At 42.7% G+C, this 24,064-nt stretch overlaps 1 protein-coding gene across 1 annotated transcript; it reads right to left on the minus strand.

Moving 5' to 3' along the window:
* Positions 1-28: 28 nt before the first annotated feature.
* On the minus strand, positions 29-22,503 carry AHSA2 (Putative activator of 90 kDa heat shock protein ATPase homolog 2). Its single transcript, XM_070379402.1, has 9 exons — positions 22,282-22,503; positions 20,812-21,002; positions 5,502-5,587; positions 3,648-3,762; positions 2,499-2,587; positions 1,694-1,804; positions 1,216-1,317; positions 608-659; positions 29-474 (listed from the first exon to the last, which is right to left on the minus strand). The coding sequence occupies exons 1-9, from the start codon at positions 22,359-22,361 to the stop codon at positions 302-304; spliced, it is 999 nt and encodes a 332-aa protein (XP_070235503.1). The 5' UTR covers positions 22,362-22,503; the 3' UTR covers positions 29-301.
* Positions 22,504-24,064: the final 1,561 nt, after the last annotated feature.

Consider the following 24,064-nt stretch of genomic DNA (forward strand, 5'->3'; position numbering starts at 1 on the left):
CTCGCAAAGACAAGCTTTAGCTTGGGACACTTCAACTATCCATACTCGGAGACGCAATGTGTTCCCGGAGGAGCATCTATGGACGGTAACGTTAACAGTCTGATTTCACATTGCTTGCTTTTAGCTCAGTGCAGAGTCTAGTCATAGTAAATAAAGGTTCAACAGTGCTTTCAATTCTGTATTAGTTTGTGGATTTCATCTAGTATAAATTATTTTTTTTTAAAGGAACACTAGAAGAGGAGGTAAACATGATACTTTCTGCTTACAAAAAGTAATGCCCTTATAAAATCTTCAAACTAACTCAACCATTTAGGGTGGTCAGCTGCAGTAAACCTTTTATTTCTTCAAAATGCTGCTTCTGCCAACAAAATTTCATGTTCTCTTCTTCACAGACAGGAACTCCTTTACAGTCCAATTGTAATTCCGTTTGCTGTAGCGTAGGCACAAAATTCAGTGCAACTATTGCATAGTGTTCTGGAAGAAAAGAAGGAAAGTTTATTACTGTATTATGAAAAGAATTTATCCATACAGTATCACTATTTGCTTTTCATATTAGGGGGTAGAATACTTGAAGTGTTTTTTGACTTAAAAGGTGCTAATAACATACCTTCTGGCCAGTTCCTACATCTCCATTTCATGACGATCTTTTTGTTTGTTAACTGAAAACAAAGGGGAAATTCCACTGAAAACATCTTTTAAAACTTTGTACAACACTACAATAAAGAAAAACACCAAATCCTTTCATGAGCCCCTATGGGAGAAATACGAGAACTAGTCAATGAACACACACTCATACTTGGTTTGTATGCCAGCACCACTGAGGACTGACTGACTGTCCCTCGTGCCAGAATGTAACAGCAGGAACACCAGACGGAAGTGCGGTAGCCGGCGCAGAGCTGCGGTGAGCAGGAAGGCGGCTGACGTGCGGCAGCACACACACTAGTGGCAGAGGCCAGAAACTCTAGACCCAAGAGTTGGGAGGAACTGTACTTGCGTCTTCTAAAAGTCATCAACAGTGGCACAACTGCTGTGAAACTAAGGCTTCATCTTTATTACTACTTAGTAAATATCAATTTTTTATTTGCCATATAACTTTATAAAGCACTCAAGTTTCTGTGAGCTCAGATAAAAACCGAAGCACTTTTAAAAACAGCATGAATAAAACATTTTAACTGAAGGGTCTAGCTTACTTTCCTTTAACGTTAGGTTACCTACCAGTTCTGTATATTCACCGGTGATGTTTCCATCAAACATTTGGAATTTCCCTCCCTTTTCAGCTTCTAATACAGCAGGAGATTTAGAAAATTTTTGCACCAACTAACAAAGCGAAACATACAAGAGACATGTTATTCTGGCATGTGCTTATCATGTTTTCAACCTAAATGTATAACATAACAGTTCCTGTGGTTGTTTTTAATTGTGAATACATAGCTTTTAATTATACAGCCTCAATAGATTGTTCCAAATCTCAATGCTGATAAACTCCCCCACCCCAGCTCCCAAACACCCATCTTTTCTGCCCTCAAATCCTTAGGATAGCTTACCCCTCCTTGAGCTATCCTAAAGGTTACTAGATCCCTTCAATCAGAAAAACATAAGGCATGTAGGAAACCAAAAACCAGCTTCAGTTCTTAGTGGCATATTCTCTCCCAATGTCAGCATTTCTGATTCCAGATACTGAGATGTTACTTACATCTTTCACAGTGAAGATTCTGTACAGCTGCTCAATAGCTGTGTCAAAGAGTTCTGTCATGTGCAGAGCCACAGTGGGAATCCTCACACCCAGTGCCACCCGAGAGGAGGCCTGAATCTCAAAAGAAAAGGTTCCAAAGCATAATTAGCATGACAAGAGATTTTAGAAATTCAGTTTTACAGTCTCAGTAAAATATCACAATGTCCCAAACAATATCCTTCCACTCTAGTCTTTATTTTGGAAACAGAGCCCAGACTAGAACTTCACAGCCCAAATCCTACTTAGATATGTAACTATGGCCCAGGGGGCATAAAGATAAACAGGTGAAAGACACAGCACTTAAGGCCAAAAGGTGTCAAACTCCCCATCACTACAGTCCAAGAACAAGATCTAAAACCTCCCAATCCTCCGAAAGTGGAGAGATGCTCCTTCCATTGTGTATGTGAACTTCAAAGTCACCTTTTGTGACTCTCTAGTGTAATGACTACAAAACAGCACTGTCCTGAACTAAATTCAATATTTAACAAAAAGGCTAGTTATACAATCCCTTCCATCAAGGATGAAAGTCTCATCATTTCTCCCCAAAATGGCAGAAGATGCCAGGGTGGATTAACTGGTCCTCCGTATTTTGTATAGTCCTCCATCATCACAGGCTCTTGAAGCTTTGAAGCCTTCGAGCCTGGTGGGCTACAGCCCATGGGGTTGCACAGAGCAGGTCGTGACTGAGCTTGCACGCACGCACAGCATGCACACACTAGGCACTTCGTTCTCCCCCTCCCTGCGTATCGTCCGCCAGAGGCCACACCTGCAAGGTATTCTCACTCAGTTTCCTTTCAACCGTCAATTCCTGGGCTGCCATAGCTTTGGTTGGTAAAATCATTCCCATTGTAAATTCTATAAAGGAAACATAAGAGAAATGACTTTAATAAAGCACCTTTCCCCTTCCAGCACAAATAGGCAGAAAACTGAAAATATATAAGAATATAGAGAAACACATTTATAGAAAGAATTCCTATAGCATTTTGAGAATTTCAAGACCATTCTGTATCTTTACATATAAAGCTAATCATTAACATGAGTTCCACAGCAACAAATGCCTTTGATCCTTTTCTTTTTACTGAATGCCTCACTTTTATCTAGTTCTTGACAAAAAATAGCATTTTCAAATGCTGTTTTCCAAAAAGCTCCATTTTATACACTTAACTAATAGCTTTATGACTGTCACTTACTGTCAAAACCAGACACTTGGCTCACAGCTTCATCACCACCACCTCACAAAGCCTGGTCTCCATTCAAGCCTGTGGCAGCAGCATGTGTGATCTCGTGAGAAAAGTAAACCCCAAACCCATCTATGCCAACACTGAGATACTCGGCAGAGTCCAAGGATGAGGTGCGGACGTACGAGCCCTGCTGGCTGTTTTACCTGGCAGGGAGCTTCTCTAATTTAGCAAAGAAGACAATAACCTCAGTTCCACTCAGTGCAGGGATTATCTGAGTAAGTTTCCAGCTACACCTGTAATATCTATAGTCACTTTCATTCACTCAACAAAGATTGATTAAGCATCTACTGTATACATCAGGCACTGTGCTACACTGAGATACAACAGTAGTAAACAGGACAGAGTCCTTCCATGCCCTCATGAAGCTTATAGTCTAGCAAGGAAGACAGACATTAGACAGATAATTATAAAAACTGATTAAATAATTATCATTCCAGAAACTAACAACAATTCTGTAGGCAAAATGGTTCATGCTGTATAAAATACTGATAAGTACTAATGGTCTAATTCATGACTAGATCTCAACCTCCAGACTACAATTTATCGTGCAGCATAAAGAGCTCATCTCTGGAACCTGGGACGTTGGCCTGACCGGGGAATCCAGACTACAGTGCAGAGCATTATTTGGGTAAATGGGAAAGGGACCCTCTAGTTCACAAGGATGCCTTCTTTACCCGTCTTAAGTGCCTTCAGGTAATCTCCAAGGGCTTCCCTGACCTTGGCGGTGCCTGCAGTTTTCATAAGATCCTTCAGAATATCCCCATCTCCTTTCTTTTTACTCACGTTCACCTACAAATCAGAAAAATACAAACCGAAGAAAAATCTGGTTTGACGTATTCTTACAATACTGGGACAAATGGATGAGGGAACTGTGATGGCAAGGGAAGGGAAAGAAGTGATGTAAGAGAGAGAGACGTGACAGGCTTTTTCATATAGTTTGAGAAGATGTAAGAGTTTTTTAATCAAGTGTCTACTGAAACTGGTGGCCAAAACTTGAAGGGACTTCTTAGAATGTGAACCCCTAATCTGCATATATTTTATGTGTATATGTATCATACTGATAATGTAGTCCATGGTGTTAAGAGTCTAGAAACGTGCTGTTCAATACGGCAGCTGCTTGGTCACATGTGGCTACTGAGCACCCACTGAGATGGGTTCAAAGTGCAAAATCACACACATAACACCAGACTTTAACGACTTAGCACCAAAGGAATACAAAATAATCTCATGAATAACCCTGATACTAATTACATGTTAAAATGATATTTTTATATTTTGGGTAAAATAAAAAGTATTAAAACTTAATTTTGTTTCTTTTAAATATTTCTAAAACTGCTGCTAGAAAATGTTAAGTTATTTATGTGGCCTGCATTATGTATCTGTTGAACAGTGCTTGTCTAGAGTCCCAAATTCAGTTAATTAGGAAAATCAGGTTCCCACATAACCTGGTCTTGGGCTACACCTTTTTTTTCTTTTTTCTTTTTTTGGCAAGGAGGAGAGTTGGGAAAGAGAGGAAGAGGGGGAGGAAAGGAAGGAAGGAAGGCCAGGACAGGAGGAGAGAGGGAAATGTCAAAATGCTGCTCTGGGGGTGCCTCTGGTATTCTCAGAAAGAAGAGGTATTGGTTTGAAACTCCCTTCATGTCCCTGTGATTCAGTTGAGGTGGGCCTGCTCCCAGGGCCCAGTTCTACATTAGAGAGTTTGTTCTGCAGTACTACCAAGGACTGAATCAAAAAGACCAATTTAATATCCTGCTAAAATACTTCTGAGATGGTGGATGTGGACAGAGCAAAGTGAAGTCACAGGCCCTGAGTGCACTGACCACATTTGAAGCTACCACTTTTAGGGTAGTTCATAGCCTTTAAGAAAGGCAACTCCTGGTAGTTTGGTGTAACCTGCTCTCCTGAAGGCCTTCACACTAAATGTGTTCACAAATCAAAAAAGACCCTGTCAGACTGTCATCTGGAAATATAGCTATCATACAAAAGGTTTCGCCCCACAACCAAGCTTTTAGCTTACAAGTGGACACTGACTGCAAACCAAGCATGGGAGTTACACAGGCTTGCTCTCCCCCAACGATGAGAAGAGCCAGTCAAAACCAACACACATACTAACTTATGTCCAAACAAATGTGATAAAACCAAGGGAGATCATGGCGAAAAGCCAAGAATTTTCACTATTAAAGGGAAAGAGTAAAGATGCAGAGGAGATACAAAATCCCATTCACCAAGCTGTGCACAATACCTGAGCACTTCCCAGTATACATACAGTTGCACACATCTGATGACACCTTTGAAAGGTGATGAGGCCGTGGAGGGTGCAGTCCGCGGCTTCCCAGGCATGCCCTTCCCACATCACTCTGCCCACACCCCACCCTACCTCTCCATAGCGCAGCTTCTTTCTCAGCAAACGAGCCCTTCACCACTCACCAAAACTACCGCACGGGCACAGGTTTTCAACTGTCCAATATGTATAGCAGAAACTTGATTTAAAAACAAAGAAAAGAAAGAAATTCCATCAGATACCTCACCTCAGTGTCATCTACTTCATTCTCTTCAGACAGGCTGGGTATTTCAATCAACCCCTTGTGCTTCGCACCAGATTCTCTAATGATACCTGAAATGAGCAAAATGTCTTCTTCAATTACAAAGTAACAACTAGTTTATGTAAAACTGCCCTGCCTCACTGAACAGCCCACCCTCCTCACAGAGCGCAACCTTCCCCCACAAACGCCCATCACATGCATGTCCAAACCAACTCTGCTCTCCTGGCCCACGTCGGAGGTTCAGGTGGGGGGTGGGGTGGGGGGCAATTAAAGTGCGGACAAGGGAATTTCCTGGTGCTTCCACTGCAGGGGCAAGGGTTTGATCCCTGGTCAGGGAACTAAGATCCCATGGGCTGCATGGCAGGGCCAGAAAATAAAGAAGAACAGTGCTATTATTAGACTTTTTTTTTTAACTGCACATGAAATCAGGGTCCACATGAAGCATGAGAGTGAAGTAAGCAGGTCTGTTAACCAGGGTTTCTTTTTTCATCCCCCAATATTTAACAAGTCAAAGCGTGATAAAGGACTATCCTGAAGAAAAGGCACAGGAAGGCAAAAAGGGACACTGAGTTCTGATCACAGAGGGAAAGGCAGAGAGGTGGGGACGTCTGTGTGGATCCCCCCATGCAGCTAATGTCTTTCAACACCGGGTGTGGACTTCAGTGACATCAAGATGGTGACACAGGTCATTCCCAACTTCAGCACCCCTCACAAGAAGAGCAACTAGCAACTACGCAGAGACAGGACACCACTGAAAATCCCAAACCCAGAGGTGAGGCTGATGCACGCTTCTGGACCAGAGACAGAAGAGGACTGCAGTAGAGGGTATGAGGAGTGGTGACACTCTGACCAAACCCCGAGGCCAGCACAGAGCCCCACGGCGGGGGCCCCACTGCAGTTTTCCCGCAGCAGAGGGCAGACTCCCTGGCACTGGTGGATGCTTCCTCGGAGGCCAACAGGGTCTCAACATGTGGAAGCCACGGGGACTCGGGCTTTCAGCCACCAATGCTCAAACCTGGATGGACCGTGTTCCTGCTTGAGGCAGTACACGAGCAGAGCTCAGCTGGCAATTCTGCTTGATGTGGGTCCCCAAGCAACAGGCGAAGCAAATTCACAGCTCCACTCAACTGCTGTGTGTGGCTTCCCAGCCTGATCATCCAGGAAGCTGGACCAGAGAACCTGGGCAGCCCTGGAGCCCATCCACACAGCTCCCTTGGGCAGGGAGCCACTCCAGCAGTCTTGTCCGGCTACAGAGAATAGCCTCCAGCCCTGTGTAGCCAGGGATCCTGAACAGTGACCCCAAGTGGCCTCGGAGTGGAGCCTACAGCCCTGCCAAATTGCTTAACATAGCTTGGGGCCTTGTTCAGACAAGAAGCTCAGCAGCGACCCTACCCCACAGAGAACAGCCCCTCAACTGCAGGAAACAGGTGGAAGCCTCTCTTGACCAGAGAGCCCAGCCAGCAACTTTGTTCGACAGCGGAGCATACCCAGCAGCCTATGGATGGTGAAACCAACCCTGCAGCCCTGCCCAACTTCAAGGCACAATCTGTGTCTCCATCTGATCACAGAACACAATGGAGGTTAAGGTCCTACCCAAGAACTCTGCCTGCAGTTCTGTCTGAACAGAGTCCAACCAGGAGCAATACCTGTCGGAGAGCAGAGCCTGAGACCCCTCACTCAACTAGGAGTGATGGCAGAGCCCAGCTCAGAACCCTGCCCAATCATGGAATCCAACCAGGGCACCACCCTGCCAAGGAACACAGCCAGTGACTCTGCCTGACCACAGGTAACTGCAGAGCACAGCTAATGCCCCATGTAACCATGGAGCACAGCCAGCAACCCTGCCTGGTCAAGGAGCCCACTGAGCAGCCCTGCCTGAAGATGGAGTCAGTTGACTCACCCAACCATAAAGGCCAGCCATTGGTAACCCCCCATCCCGACCTCAGAGCACACTCAGCTGGAGACCCTGGCAGCAAGTCTTGCCCACCCACAGACATTATGAGCTGACACATCCCATAACCCAAGCTCAAAGGTGATGGATTTTCCCTGCCAAAGCAAACCTGTAAAACATGGAAGAGACCAATTACTTACACATGCAGCTATTAATGCAAGGAAACAAGGTTCAAGAAAAAAATCAGGCAAACATGAGACCAAAAGAACCTAATAACGCTCCATAGCTGACCCTAAATAAATGGAGATGCATGAACTATATAATCTGGAATTCAGAATAAATCTCTTATTCAGCCAACTATAAGAACACACAGACAACTAAACGAAATTAGGAAAACAGTGCATGAACAAAACAAGTTCCAAAAAGAAACAAAGTGTTAAACAAAGCCCACAAACTGTTGGAGCAAAAGAATACAATGACTTTACTGAAGAATTCAACAGAGAGCTTCCACAGCTAACTTGACCTAGTAGAAGAAAACAATGTGTACACTAGAAGATGGGTTATTCAAAACTGTCCAGTCAAGGAAACAGAAAGAAAAAGAGTGAAGAAAGAACAGGAGACTCATGTGATACCATCAAATGAAACAATATGTTCATTATGGAAGTTCCAGAAGGAGGAGAGAAAGAAAGGGCCAGAAAATCTATTTAAAATAATAATGGTTGAAAACTTCCCAAACCTGGGAAGAGAAATGCACAATGCACAATGCCCAACGGTCCCCCAAGTAGGCTGAACTTAAAAAAAGAAAAAGGCTACATCAAGACACACAAGAGCTGAACTGTCAGAAGTCAAAAACAAAAAATTTTGAAAGCAGGAGAAAAGTGACTCTTCACAAACAAGGGAGCTTCCATAAGGCTACAGGTGGATTTCACAGCAGGAACTTGACAGGCCAGCAGTGGGATGATGTACTCAAAATACTGAAAGAAACAGTATGTCAACCAAGAATACTACACCCAGAAAAGCTGCCTTTCAGAAGTAAAAGAGAGACAAAGACATCCCCAAACAAATAAAAGCTGATGGGGATTCAATGTCATTAAACCTGCCTTACAAGAGATGCTAAAGAACATTCATCAGGCTGAAATAAAAGGATGTTAGTTAGCATGATAAAAACATATGAATGTGTAAAGCTCACTGGTAATGGTAAATATACAGTCAAAATCAGATTATCTAAAATTGCAATGGTAACAAGTCTGCATTAAAAGTTAAAAAACAAATGTACTTAAATAACCATAACTATGACAATTTAAAGTAACTATACCTATGAAAATTTCTACAATGTAAAAATATGTCAACTGTAACATCAACAACCTAAAATGTGAGAGGTGAAGAAGTATAAATTTCTATATGCTATCAAAATTAAGTTGTTATCAGTTTAAATATATACACCTCAGGTTAACCGCAAAGGAAAAACCACAAAAGATTACAGTAAGACTCAAAGCATATCACCTCAAAAAAGTATCAAAGGACTATGGAGCTGACAAGAGAGGTGTAAGTCCTTGCCTATCAATAGTTACTTTAAACATAAACAGATTAAATTCCTCAATCAAAAGGCACAGAATGCCTGAATGGATTAAAAAACCAAGGTCCAACAACATGACAGTGTCTCCATAACAGACAGTCTCTACAAGACTCGCTTTACCTTTAAGGATACACGAAAACCAGGAGCAGAGGGATGGAAAAAGAAATGTCAAGCAAATGTTAACCAAAGAAAGTAGGAATAGCTATACTTACATTAGACAAATAGACTTTCAGCTAAAATGATCAAAAGAAAGAAGGTCATCATATAAAGCTAAAGGTGTCAATTTATCAACGATATAACAATTATATTTAAGCATTTGCTGCTGCTGCTACTGCTAAGTTGCTTCAGTCGTGTCCGACTCTGTGCAACCCCATAGACGGCAGCCCACCAGGCTCCCCTGCCCCTGGGATTCTCCAGGCAAGAACACTGGAGTGGGTTGCCATTTCTTTCTCCAATGCATGAAAGTGAAAAGGGAAAGTGAAGTCGCTCAGTCATGTCTGACTCCTAGCGACCCCATGGACTGCAGCCTACCAGGCTCCTCCGTCCATGGGATTTTCCAGGCAAGAGTACTGGAGTGGGGTGCCATCACCTTCTCCATTTAAGCATCTAATAGTACCTAAATAAAGCAATTACTAACAACTTATAAGGAGAAATAAACAGCAATACAATAATAGTTGGGGACATTAATACCCTACTCTCAACCACGGATATATATCATCCAAGCAGAAAACCAGTAAGGAAATACCCGATCTGAACACCACAGACCAAATACACCTAACAAATGTATACTGAACAGTCCATTGAACAGCAATAGGATATGCATTTTTCTCAAGCACTCACAGAACATTTTCTACAATAAATCATAGGTTAGGCCTCAAAACCAGTCTGAACAATTTTTTTAAAGATAAATTATAACAAATATCATTGCCAGTCAAAATGGTATGAAACTAGAAAATTCACAAGTACATGCAAATTAAAATACTCCTGAACAACTAATGGCTTAAAGAAATCAAAGGCAAAATTTTAATATATCTTGGTGCAAATAAAAATGGCAACACAAACACTTATGAGATGCAGCAAAAGCAGTCCTAAGAGGGAAGCTGGTACTGTAAACTCATACAAGAAATAATCTCATATAAAGAGCCTAACTTTACACATCAAGGAACTAGAAAAAGAAAAAAGTAAGCTCAAAGTCAGCAGAAGAAAATAAGTAACAAGCCATCTACAGATTCAATGCAATGCCTGGTAAAATTCCAACTACATTTTTCACAGAAATAGAACAAAAAATCCTAAAATTTGTATGGAACTACAAAGAGCCCAAATAGCCTAAGCAATCTTGAGAAACAACAAAGCTAATGGCATCACACTTCTTGATTTCAAACTGTATTATAAAGATATAGTAATCAAAACAGTTTAGTACTATCATAAAAACAGGCACACAGATCAGCAGAACTATAACAGAGAATAGACAGAAAAAAGAGCCCAAAATAAGTCCATGCTTATGTGGTCAATTAAGCTAAGACAAAGGAATCAAGAAAATACAGTAAGGAAAGGACTGTCTGCTCAACAAATGTTGAGAAAAGCGGCATCCATAAGCAAAACAATGATACTGGACCACTATCTTACACCACACACACATTAATCAAAGTGAACTAGACTTGAACCGAAGACCTGAAACCAAAAACAAGTCCTAGAAGAAACACAGATGATAAGCTCCTGGACACTGGTCTTGGTGATGATTTTTAGACTTAACACCAAAAGCAAAAATAAACAAGGAGGATGAGTCAAACTAAAAAGCTTCTGCACAGCAAAGTAAATAAAATAAACCCACTGAATGGGAATCAGAGATACCAAAGGCACATTTCATGCAAAGATGGGCTCGATAAAGGACAGAAATGGTATGGACCTAACAGAAGCAGAAGACATTAAGAAGAGGTGGCAAGAATACACAGAAGAACTGTACAAAAAAGATCTCATGACCCAGATAATCACGATGGTGTGATCACTGACCTAGGGCCAGACATCCTGCAATGTGAAGCCAAATGGGCCTTAGAAAGCATCACTAGGAACAAAGCTAGTGGAGGTGATGGAATTCCAGTTGAACTATTCCAAATCCTGAAAGATGATGCTGTGAAAGTGCTGCACTCAATATGCCAGCAAATTTGGAAAACTCAGCAGTGGCCACAGGACTGGAAAAGGTCAGTTTGCATTCCAATCCCAAAGAAAGGCAATGCCAAAGAATGCTCAAACTACCACACAATTGCACTCATCTCACAAGCTAGTAAGTAATGCTCAAAATTCTCCAAGCCAGGCTTCAGCAATATGTGAACCATGAACTTCCTGATGTTCAAGCTGGTTTTAGAAAAGGCAGAGGAACCAGAGATCAAATTGCCAACATCCGCTGGATCATCGAAAAAGCAAGAGAGTTCCAGAAAAGCATCTATTTCTGCTTTATTGACTATGCCAAAGCCTTTGACTGTGTGGATCACAATAAACTGTGGAAAGTTCCGAAAGAGATGGGAATACCAGACCACCTGATCTGCCTCTTGAGAAACCTGTATGCAGTTCAGGAAGCAACAGTTAGAACTGGACATGGAACAACAGACTGGTTCCAAATAGGAAAAGGAATTCGTCAAGGCTGTATATTGTCACCCTGTTTATTTAACTTCTATGCAGAGTACATCATGAGAAATGCTGAACTGGAAGAAACACAAGCTGGAATCAAGATTGCCGGGAGAAATACCAATAACCTCAGATATGCAGATGACACCACCCTTATGGCAGAAAGTGAAGAGGAACTCAAAAGCCTCTTGATGAAAGTGAAAGTGGAGAGTGAAAAAGTTGGCTTAAAGCTCAACATTCAGAAAACAAAGATCATGGCATCCGGTCCCACCACTTCATGGGAAATAGATGGGGAAACAGTGGAAACAGCGTCAGACTTTATTTTTCTGGGCTCCAAAATCACTATAGATGGTGACTGCAACCATGAAATTAAAAGACACTTACTCCTTGGAAGGAAAGTTATGACCAACCTAGACAGCATATTCAAAAGCAGAGACATTACTTTGCCAACAAAGGTTCGTCTAGTCAAGGCTATGGTTTTTCCAGTGGCCATGTATGGATGTGAGAGTTGGACTGTGAAGAAGGCTAAGCACTGAAGAACTGATGCTTTTGAACTGTGGTGTTGGAGAAGACTCTTGAGAGTCCCTTGGACTGCAAGGAGATCCAACCAGTCCATTCTGAAGGAGATCAGCCCTGGGATTTCTTTGGAAGGAATGATGCTGAAGCTGAAACTCCAGTACTTTGGCCACCTCATGCGAAGAATTGACTCATTGGAAAAGACTCTGATGCTGGAAAGGATTGGGGGCAAGAGGAGAAGGGGACGACAGAGGATGAGATGGCTGAATGGCATCACTGACTCGATGGACGTGAGTCTGGGTGAACTCCGGGAGTTGGTGATGGACAGGGAGGCCTGGGGTGTTGTGATTCATGGGGTCGCAAAGAGTCGGACACGACTGAGCGACTGATCTGAATCTGAATCTGACTGAATGGGAGAAAATATTTGCAAATGGTGTAACTGATAAGGGATTAATATCCAAAGAACTTGTAAGACTCAATAACAAGAAACAATCTCGTTAGAAAATCTGAAGAGATGTTTTTCCAAAGAAGAAGACATACACACAAATTCCTCTGGGACAACATTAAATGCACCAATACTCACATTATGCTGGGGTCCCAGAAGGAGAAGAGAGAGAGAAAGGACCTGAGAAAATATTTGAAGAGGTAATAGCTGAAAACTTCCCAGACATGGGAAAGGAAACAGTCAGCCAAGTCCAGGAAGCACAGAGAGTCCCAGGCAGGAAAGAACCTGAGGAAGACACTGAGACACATAATAATCAAACTGACAAAAATTAAAGACAAAGATAAAATATTAAAAGCAACAAGGGAAAAATGACAAATAATATACAAGGGAACTCCTGATTTCTCAACAGAAACTCTGCAAGCCAGAAGGGAACAGCATATTTAAATTGATAAAAGGGAAGAACTTACAACCAAAAATACTCTACCCAGCAAGACTCTCATTCCACTTTGATGGAGAAATCAAAAGCTTTATAGACAAGTAAAAGTTGAGAGAATTCTGCATTACCAAACCAGTTTTACAACAAATGTTAAAGGAACTTCTCTATGCAGGAAACCCAAGAAAGGAAAAGACCTACAGAAAAGAGAAAGTGAAAGAAAGAAAGTGAAGTCTCTCAGTCGTGTACGACTCTTTGCAACCCCATGGAGTACAGCCTACCAGGCTCCTCCATCCATGGAATTTTCCAGGCAAGAGTACTAGAGTGGGTTGCCATTGCCTTCTCCAGGGGAGCTTTCCGACCCAGGGATCAAACCCGGGTCTCTCGAACTGCACGCAGACACTTTACCATCTGAGTCACCAAGCAAGCCCCAACCCAAACCAATTAAGAAAATGGTAACAGGATCATACATATCTATAATTACCTTAAATATAAATAAATTAAATGCACCAACCTAAAGACGCAGACTGTCTGGGTGGATGAAAACATGTGCATGCATCTCGCTTGCTTTGACACATCATCCTGCTTGACTATGTAATTATTTTATACTGTTAGGTTAATCATGTTCCCATTATGGCTTGCAATTATAACAATCTTTTATATTTTGTCTGATTTTGGCCATTGATTGTGAAAACTGATAAACACTTTTACTACTGTGATTTATTTATTTTCAGTTTTTCTATTTCATATTCAGTGTTCCCATTCCATTCAGTTTGTTTTCCAATTTCTCCATCTCTTTTTCTATCTTGATCAAGCCTTTATCAAGCACAGTAAAAAAACTTTTGTATACCTATATATGGGGCTTCCCTGGTGGCTCAGAGGGTAAAGCGTCTGCCTACAATGTGGGAGACCTGGGTTCGATCCCTGGGTCAGGAAGATCCCCTGGAGGAGGAAATGGCAATCCACTCCAGTACTCTTACCTGGAAAATCCCATGAACAGAGAAGCCTGGTAGGCTACAGTCCACGGGATCACAATATGTATATATTGTAGAAAACTTTTAAGAATTTTTGCCTAACTAAAAAATTTATGACACTTTGATTCCACTTGTTTGACTTAGTAGGAATAGAATGCTAGATTTCTAATTAATAATAGCTATGCAACAAGCAATGAAGGTTTACTGTATAGCACATGGAACTATAGTCAGTAACATATAATAACCTATAATGGAAAATAATTTCAAAAATAATGTATGTGTATTTATGTATAAGTGAATCACCTTGCTATGCATCTGAAACACTGTAAGTCAACTATACATCAACAAAATACACATATTAAGAAAAAAAGGAGGTACAAATGGCCAACAGGTATATGAAATTGTGCTCAACAATGATCATCAGGGAATTATGACTTCAAACCCGTTATACTGTCTGTTATTAAAAAGGGGAGAAACAAAAAGTGTTGGCAAGGATGTGGAGAAAAAGGAAGCCTTGTGCACTGTTGGTAGAAATGTAAACTGGTGCAACTGCTATGGAAAACAGAATGAAGGTTCCTCCAAAAATTAAAAATAGAACTTCCATATGATCTAGCAATTTGACTTCCTGGTATATACCCAAAGGAAACAAAAACACTAATCCAAAAAGATTCCTGCATCCCAGTGTTCACTGTAGTATTATTTACAACAGCAAAGACATGGAAGCAAGCTGTCCGCCAACAGATGCGTGGATAAAGAAAATGTAGTATACACACAACGGAATATTATTTAGCTATAAAAAAGAAAAAATGTTGCTATTTGCAGCAGTCTGGATGGAACTTGAAGGCATTAAGTAAATAAGCGAAAGAAAAATAAATACCATTTGATCTCACTTATATGTGGAATTAAAAGAAAACAAAAAAGTCGTAGATACCGAGAACAGATCAGTGATTGCAAGAAACAGGGAGTGGTGGAATGGGTAAAATGGGTGAACGTGGTCAAAAGTACAAATTCCCAGTTACAGAAAGTAAGTCACAGAGATGGAGTACACAGTATGGGAGCTATAAGAAGACTACTTTACATATTTGAAAGGCAAATCCTAAAAATTCTCATAAGGAAAAAGAGAAACTTGGAACTGTATGGTGATAAATATTAACTAGACTTCTTGTGGTCACCATTTCTTGATGTGTACAAATATAAACACACACATATATATTCATTATAACCCCAAGTGAATATAATATTACTTATCAATTATATCTCAATAAAAAAGGGAATAAAGATTAGAACAAAAATAAATGAAACAGAATAAGAAAACAATGGAAGAGATTAATAAAGAGCTGGTTCTTTGAAAAGACAAAAATATTGACAAAACTTTAGCTACACTAACCAAGGGGAGAAAAAGAGGACTCAAATAAAATTAAAAATGAAAGATGAGACATTACAACTAATACCACACAAATACAAAGGATAATAAGAGACCATTGTTAACAATTAAATGCTGTAAAACTGGACAATCTAAAAGAAATGGATAAATTCCTAGAAATATATTTCCTACCAAGCCTGAACCATTCAGGACTAGAAAGTCTGAACAGACCAATTACAATTAAGAAAACTAAATCAGTAATCAAAAAAAACTTTCAATGAAGAAAAGTCCAGAACCAGATAATTTCAATGGAGAATTCTTAAACAGCTAACATCAATCCTTTTCAAACTCTTCCCAAAAACTGAAGAGTGGAAACATTCTCAGACTCATTTTAAGAGGCTGGTATTATCAGGATAACAAAGCCAGTTAAGGATGCTACAGGAAAAAATTACAGACAAATATCCCTCATAAGTAGAGATGCAAAAATTCTCAACAAAATACTGGCAAATTGAATTCAACAGCACACTAAAAGGATCATATATTATGATCAAATGGGATTAATCCCTGGAATGCATGTCAGAAAAGTGCAATAGAAGCAGAGCTACTGGAACAAAGAGAGCTTGACAACACAGACACTACTCCTAACTGGCAAGCCATGGAACTGTAGCACCTGGGGTTGCTGGGCTGGGGAGGGTGGGGATGTGTGTAAGAAAACCAGAATTGTCGATTTTAAATACAGGTACCTGCCACTGGTGATTAGCATGTAAAGCTTTGTTTATATTCCTTCCTCCAACTTGAGTTCAGCCAGAAGATACTTGTTGGAATGAACTGAAGAAACTTCCCTTTTGATAGATTCAACTGAAACTGCTTATTGTACGTGGTTATATTTGGTAAAAATTGCGTGTTGGTTTTTACAAAAGGGTAAGATTTATGGTGTTGAATTTTAATTCACTTGTATAAGGAAACAGTTTAGAACTCTTATAGGTCTTAAATATTTTTACTTGCTATTCTCCCTCAGTAATATACACCTCTTCCTTCCCTGCTTGATGAAACATCTATTTACAAGTTAAAGTAAGTGTATAATCAGTAATTACAGTCTGGAGACAAAATTTACCTAGGAGTGGATGTTTAATTAGGTTTTCAGACTCATTATAAAGACTTGGGTCTTGTCTGAGTTGAGCAGAATTAAAATGACAACTTCAGTTTCCTAACAGAATTGTATTTGTTTCTTTTAGTCCCACACCTTAAAAAGAAACCCCAAGTGGCTCCTCAGGAATGCAGTTTTGTTGCACAAAGGTACCATCTAGCTGGAACTATATACATATGAATGGATAATTTTCCTGTTGGGCTGAAGTGTATGCTTATATATATGTTTAGTCTTTAAGCTAAACAAACATTTAGATAATATTCTGTGCATTGATTAATGCATTGGGCAGGTGGTGAGGACCTGGATTTTTATCAAACAGTTTAGTAATTTTAAAAGTTTCTTGTGTTTACTAGTAAAGAATTTTAAAACTCTTAAAAAAAAAAAGATAACCCACGTTCGTGTCTTGAAAGAATACTATTAAAATGTTCCTACTACACAAAGGCATCTGTACATTCAATGCAACTTCTATCAAGATTCCAGTGGCATTTACAGAACTAGAAAAAAAATCCTAAAATTCACACAGAATCACAAAATACTCCTGATAGTCAAAGCAATCCTGAGAAAGAACAAAGCTGGAGACATCACAATTCCTGATTTCAAAGTTTACTACAAAGCAATAGTGGTAAATTACGGTACTGGCATAAAAAAAGACACATATCAGTGGAAAAGAATCAAGTGGCCAGAAATAAACCTTTGCATACATGGTCAACTAGTACATGACATGGGCCACAAAACTACTCCATGGCTATAAGCTACTATCGTCAGTAAATGGTGCTGGGAAAACTGAATATTCACATGAAAAGGATGAAAAGGATGAAAATGGATCCCTATCTTACACCATACATAAAAATTAACTTGAAATGGATTAAAAACTTAAATGAAAGACCTGAATCCATAAAACTCCTAGGGAAAAACAGGGAAAAAGCTCCTTGATGTCAGTCTTGCAATGATTTTTGGATATGATACCAAAAGCACAAATAACAAAAGCAAAAACAAACAAGTGGGACCAGTCAGGCTAAAAAGCTTCTGCATGGCAAAACAAACAACAAAATTAAAAGACAGCCAACAGAATGGGAGAAAATACTTGTAAACTGTATCTGATAAGAAGTTAATATCTAAGGAACTCATACAACTCAATAGTAAAAAAAAAAAAAAAACAAAAAAAACATTAAGATGGGCAAAAGACCTGAATATCTATACAAATAAAATATTCCAATGCCCAATCGGTATATGAAAAGGTGTTCAATATTGCTAATCAACAGGGAAATTTAAATCCAAATCACAAAGAGATACTGCTGCACCCCTGTTAGAATGGCTACTATCAAAAAGCGACAAGTGCTGATGAGAATGTGGAGAAGAGAGACCCCTCATGCACTACTGGTGGGAAAGTCAACTGGTGCAGCCAACTATGGGAAACAGTAGAGGGTCCTCAAAAGATTAAAAATAGAATTACCATATGATGTAGCAATTCCACTTCTGGATATATAGCCAAAGAAAATGGAATCACTATCTCAAAGAGGTATCTTCACCCCAATGTACAAAACGGCATTATTTATGGTAGTCAAAACGTGGAAACCTAAGTGTCCATCCATGGATGAATGAATAAAGAGAACATGACATATTTACATAATGGAATATTACTCAGCCACAAAGATGAAGGGAAATCTTGCCATTTGTGACAACATGGATGGACCCTGAGGGCATTATGCTAAGTGAAATAAGTCAGAGAAAACCAAATACTGTATGATCTCATTTATATTTGTAATCCAGACAAACCAAACTCACAGAAACAGAGTAGACTGGTGTTTGCAAGGTGGGGGAGGGAAGGGCGGTGAAGGTGGTCGAAAGGTACAAAGTGTACAAACTTCAGCTCATTTGATGAGTAAGTTCTGAGGACCCTAATGTACAGCATGGTGAGCAGTGCAGTTGAAAACTGCTAAGAGAGCAGATCTTAAAGGTTCTCAACAAACGCACAAAGAAAACTACAGCTCTATGAGGTGACGGATGTTTTAACTAACCTTACTGTAGAATCTGGAGAAGGCAATGGCCACCCACACCAGTGTTCTTGCCTGGAGAATCCCAGGGACGGGGGAGCCTGGTGGGCTGCCGTCTATGGGGTTGCACAGAGTTGGACACGACTGAAGTGACTTTTGTAATATATGCATATAGTAAATCATCACACTGTACACTTTTGACTCATACAATGTTATAAATCAACTATATCTCAATAAAGCTGAAAAAAGCTAAATTTAATGTAACTAAAATTTAATTAAAAAAAAAAAAAAGCAAGACCAGAGTACTGCCTCCTCCCCAGCAGGTCCCACTAGCCACCTCTAGGAGTCACTACTAGAAAAGAAAGCACATGGCGTCAGGGAAGCACTGGTGTGCCTGCCCTCTGGCTCCTGCCCGGGACTTACCCTGCAAAGGAGCTGGTTGCTGCTTTGAGCTAAGGGAGATGGAAGAGATACAAGATCAAAAGCTTCCTTGGGGCTCTCAGAGCCCTGTCTTGGGGAGCTGGAATGTATAAGGAACCAGACCCTGCTATGATCCAGCCAGCAGGAGCCACTGAGGGAGCAACTGATAGGCAACCTCCAGCCAGAATATTCCAAGGCAGGAGTGGGGCTGTTTTTGATGCTCACTCAACACCTCCCTGGGCTCTGGCATGGCTTAAGTCAGCAAGACAGTCACTAGGTCAGAGGCCCAAGGCCACTAACTGGGCAGCTCTCAAGAATGGAGATGACTCGAGCTGAGGCCCAAACTTTAACACAGCACAATCCTCCAGAACCAAATCTTACCCTTGCTCCTCGTTTTTTCAACAAGGATTTACTGAATATAGGCTGTCTACCCAGCAAGGAGCTGGGCACCATGGGAGAAATGCATTCATTCAACAAATACACAATCTTTCAGGCAGTAATCTGTAAACAAAACTAATCAATCCCTGACCTAAAGACCCAAAGAGCGAAAACAACCAAAATGTCTATCAACTGATGAATATATAACCAAAATGTGCTACATCTATACAACAGAACATCAATCAACCATGAAAAAGAATGAAATGTGCTATAAGACAGATGAACCTTGAAAAGATTATGCCAAATAAAAGAAACATGTCACAAAAGACCAAAAACTGTGGTAACATTCATAAGAAAAGTCCAGAATAGGCAAATCTGTGGAGACAGAACATAGATCAGTGGTTGCCAAGGACTGGGCGAGTGACAGGTAAATATTTTTGTGGGAGAGATGAAAATGTTCTATAACTGACTGTAGTAATGGCTGCATATTCTGTGAATATACTGAAAACCAGGGAATCGTACACAATAAACAGGTGAATTGTGTGGTATGTGATTATATCTCAATAAAGATGGTATTTTTAAAAATCTCTGCCCCAATGAATGGGGAGAAAAGGGGGATCCAGAACAATAATAATATAACTGCATGTAGTGTGCCAAGTATAAGTGCTTTCAGGAGAAACTAAGCAGAGAAGGGAAACAGTACAAGAAAAGATCTGGTATTTTTTTATAGAATGGAGACAGGTGACATTTTTATAGAATGTACTCAGGATGCAAACCTGAAGGAGCCAAAGGAGCCAGCATGCAACAATCCAGGGGAAGAGTGGTCCAGGCAGCAGCTCCAGGAAATAATAATGCTCACAAGTGCCTGGCCGACTGAGTCCTGCTGAGAACCAACCAACCAATTCAATGGACATGAGTTTGAGCAAATGAGATGGTGAAGGACAGGGAAGCCTGGCTTGCTGCAGTTCATGGGGTCGCAAAGAGTTGGACATGACTGAGTGACTGAACAAAAAGCAGCTCCGAATGCTGGGAGAGAGGGAAGCCCATGGCACGCGGGGCAAGAACTCCACATGTAGTAAGGGTGTCTGCAACCACAAACACCAATTTAGGGGCCCAAGCAGGAGTTCTAAAACTATCTGTTGGACTTCTCTGGTGGTCCAGAGGATAAGAATCCTCCTGCCAATGAAGGGGACACAGGTTCAACCCCTGGTACAGTAAGAGTCCACATGCCAGCTGCACCACTAAGCCTGTGAACCACGACTACTCAGCCCATGTGCCTAAGGCCTGTGCTAGGCAAAAAGAGAAGCCATCGTAATGAGAAGCCCGTGCAACACAACGAAGAGTAGCCCTGGCTCGCAGCAACCAGAAAAAGCCCACGCACAGGAACAAAGACTCAGTGCAACCAAAAATAAAAAGATCTGTTGAATGAATGACTAATGAATCAACTGTATCTGCTGAATGAATGAGTAATGAGTCAACCAACTCTGCTCCACCAACACTGCACTCTACCCTGCCAGTACCTGGAGCCCCTGTTACCTTTCCAGCCCAGCTTGATGTTCCACTCATAGAAGAAAATCAGCTTTCCTTTGCGGCTGCTGCAGGAAGCCTCGCCTTCCACCTGCTTCAGCTCACTGATCTCGCAGCGGCCAGCCTCATTCTCCACGGTGATACCCACCAGGAGTTCCCGAAGCCTCCCCTTGGACCAGCTGGTGGCATCCCGCTCTGTCCTGCCAGGACCAGAAGAAGAGCAGAGCCATGAATGGACCCTCTTGCTGATATCCACACGCCCATCCCTGGCCCAGTCCAGATCTGCCCAATTCCTCTCAACCATGTGAAAGACCTGCCACCCACAAACTTACAAGCACACTTCTCAGACCAGTTTTCTACCAAACATCTTCTAATTCTCATCAGTGATTTAAGATATGCTGGGAGGCATGGCTTATTTGGGAGAAAGGAGGTCTAGAAATTTCACCTGTTGGAAATGGAGGGGCAAAGCCTGGGCCACATGAAAAAGTAGTTATAACTGAGATAATTTTTATCATAATAAGACAAATTATTAAGTGTTTTCACAAGTATATTATCTCACACAATCTTCCCAAATAATGTTTCCAATTTAGGGGAGTGAAAATAAGCTGAGAGAAGTCTATTAAGTGTTCATGGTGGCAAGGCTGGGAAAGAAGAGGTCAGCCCGTCCCACCCCCAGGCCAGGACGTCCCCTCCCCCCTACACCCCCCCACATCCCCAGGAAAGGCTGCCCTCACAGGCCAAAGCCTTGCTCTGCCCTGGACCTGCCTCAGCATCACCTTCATGGACCCGAGGTAGCATAGCCCTAGCCTTCAGAGGAAAGGAGCATAGAACATCACTTCCTGAAAGCTCAGGCGGAAGGAGGAGGGAGGCAGAAATTGGCCCATACTCTAGATAAGATTGAAAAAGGATGAGTAACTAGTTCCAACTTCTAGAAAGCAGGCTCACTAGAGACCCATCAAGTTAGATGTGGAGTTCCGATCCAAATTTCTGTTTTCCTGTTCTTTCCACTATAGACGTAAAACACACACACACACACAAACTTTCCAGCTTCATTTTAATTCCCCCCAAGACTTCAAGGGGCTGGGGCGGAGGGCCACGGGAGGGTAGCTCCTGAGGTCACACAGACTGCCAAAGCTGAAGAGATAAGTCAGGAATGACTGCTTCTCCTGGGGCCCAACCCAACTTTCAAACAGCAAAGTCAAGTCCCAGAGCCAGTGAGGGTAAGACCCCAGGTCTCCAGGCTCCAAGGGCTCCCCAAGCCCCGACGCTAAAGACAAGCATCTGCACCTGTGCAGCCTCACAACCCTCCCCGCTCCTCCCGCCCGGGGCTCGCCGCGGCCAGGGGAGCGCCCCGAGACCCGCGGCCGCCCTCCACCCGGGAACCGGGCGCTCGCTGAGGGTCCCTCCCGTCCCTCCCGGCGGCTTGCGAGCGAGGAGGCCCGCCCGGAAGCCGCGGCCCCGGCCCCCGCCCGACCGCACCAGTGCCAGTTGTTCACGTTGGTCCCGTCCTCCCGCTCTTCCACGATCCAGCGCGGGTCCCCCTGTCCCCACTTGGCCATGTCAGCGTGGCGGCGCGGCCTCGGCGGAGAACAAGGAACGGCCGCGGCGGCGGTGCGGCTCCGTCGCCGACGTTTCCGGCCGGCGAACCCAGGAGCAGAGCGTTCGCGGAGCCCAGAAAGTGCCAGAAATCCCCGCCCCTGCGCCAGCCTGCCCCGCCCGCCCCGCTGCGGAGCGCCCGGGGAGAGCGACCGGGCCCGAGCCGAGGGGCGGGGGCGCGGGGAGGGGCCCGAGGGGCGGCAGGAGGCCGGCGTCTGGGCCCTGGAGGTCGGCGCGCGGGAGGGCGCCGGGCCGGAGATGGATGCGGCCGGGGAGGGGAGAGGTCACGGCCTGGGAGACCCGGGTGGGGGGCGGCGGCGGCTGCGGTTGGGAGAGAGGTCCGAGCCGCGGCGCTGCGGAGAGGCGACCCTAGAGGCCGGGGCTCGGCCCTGGAGGCCGGGTGGGGTCTGCGGAGGCTCTGGGCCCTGCCACGGGACTTGCGAGTGCAGTGGCCGGGAAGGGGGAACGTCCGCCGCCTCCGGAAGGCCGGACGCCTCTCCACGACTCATTATTATTACCGCAGCGATTGCCTCCAGTGTTGGCAGAGGGGGGCGCTGAGTAAGGGGCGCCTGAGAGCAGCACCCCGGTGCAGGCGGGAAACGCCCGCGCTGACGGCCTTCGGTCCTCCCGGGGTCACTGCCCGAACACTTGGTTTGCTGTGCGACCGGCTTGCCGAGGTCGGAGCGCGCCCACTTTACAGCACAACTCTGTTTTGTGGAAAGTTCTCAGGAGTTGGTGCCCTCTGACTCTCCCCTGGACGCCACCTCTCACGCCTTTCCAACACCTGTCCAAGTAGCACGGGCCACCAAGGTCTTAGTTACTTCGGGAATGTTTACATTTTATTCATGTGATGATCCTTTGGAGATGACAAAAGAAGGAGATTGCAAGAGTGTATTATTGCAGCTTGATGCAATTGTACAGAAATTAATGATTCCTGTAACGAATTTCCACCTTCCAGCAAAAACTTTGCGTCAACTGTTTGGAAAATGTTGCCCACAGGTCTGAGGATGTTTAGTTAGAAGGCAGAACACGTATGAACTTTGGAAGTCTGCAGGTTACTTCTCCGTTCTGCTCCACTGTGATGACCTGTCCTCTCCCTGTGATCTAGTCTTCTCAGAACTGGGGGAGGGTATTTTTCTCCATTTGCTTACTGGAGATACTACATTCCAACCTCATTTTCCAAAACCTATCACAATTTTGTAAACAGACTGCTTCAGAGTGTTTTGACCCCCCCAAACGAAATGGCATTTTGATTTCACCTTTTACACTTTGTCAAAAGCATGGAGAGCGAACACAAGGTATCAAGTAGAAAAGAATTGGATTAGCAATACAATGAAATACTATTCCATCCTTAAAAAGGGAGGAAATTCTTACATAAACCACAACATGGGTGAAACTTGAGATTCATATTATGCTCTTAGTGTGAACTTAGCATCTTAATATTATATTAAGTGAATTAGGCCAGTAACAAAAAGACAAATACTGCATGATTAGACTTATATGAAGTATTGAGAGCAAAAATTATAGGGACAGAAAGAACAGTGGTTGCCAGGAGTTGAAGGGAGGGTGGGGCATTATTACTTAGTGGGTATAGGATTTCCATTTTACAAGATGAAATGAATTCTGAAGATGGACGGTGGTAATGGTAGCACATTATGAATATACT

The sequence above is a fragment of the Bos mutus genome, chromosome 11, assembly GCF_027580195.1.
Source record: "Bos mutus isolate GX-2022 chromosome 11, NWIPB_WYAK_1.1, whole genome shotgun sequence".
In the NCBI taxonomy this organism is placed as follows: Eukaryota; Metazoa; Chordata; class Mammalia; order Artiodactyla; family Bovidae; genus Bos; species Bos mutus.

Excerpts from the sequence above, each read along its gene's own strand:
- AHSA2 (XM_070379402.1), bottom strand. The coding sequence starts at position 22,361 with ATGGCCAAGTGGGGACAGGGGGACCCGCGCTGGATCGTGGAAGAGCGG. Across the intron at positions 3,763-5,501 it reads ATGAAGTAGATGACACTGAG|GTGAACGTGAGTAAAAAGAA; the intron begins GTGAGGTATCTG and ends TCTGATTTGTAG. Across the intron at positions 660-1,215 it reads CCGGTGAATATACAGAACTG|TTAACAAACAAAAAGATCGT; the intron begins GTAGGTAACCTA and ends CTTTGTTTTCAG.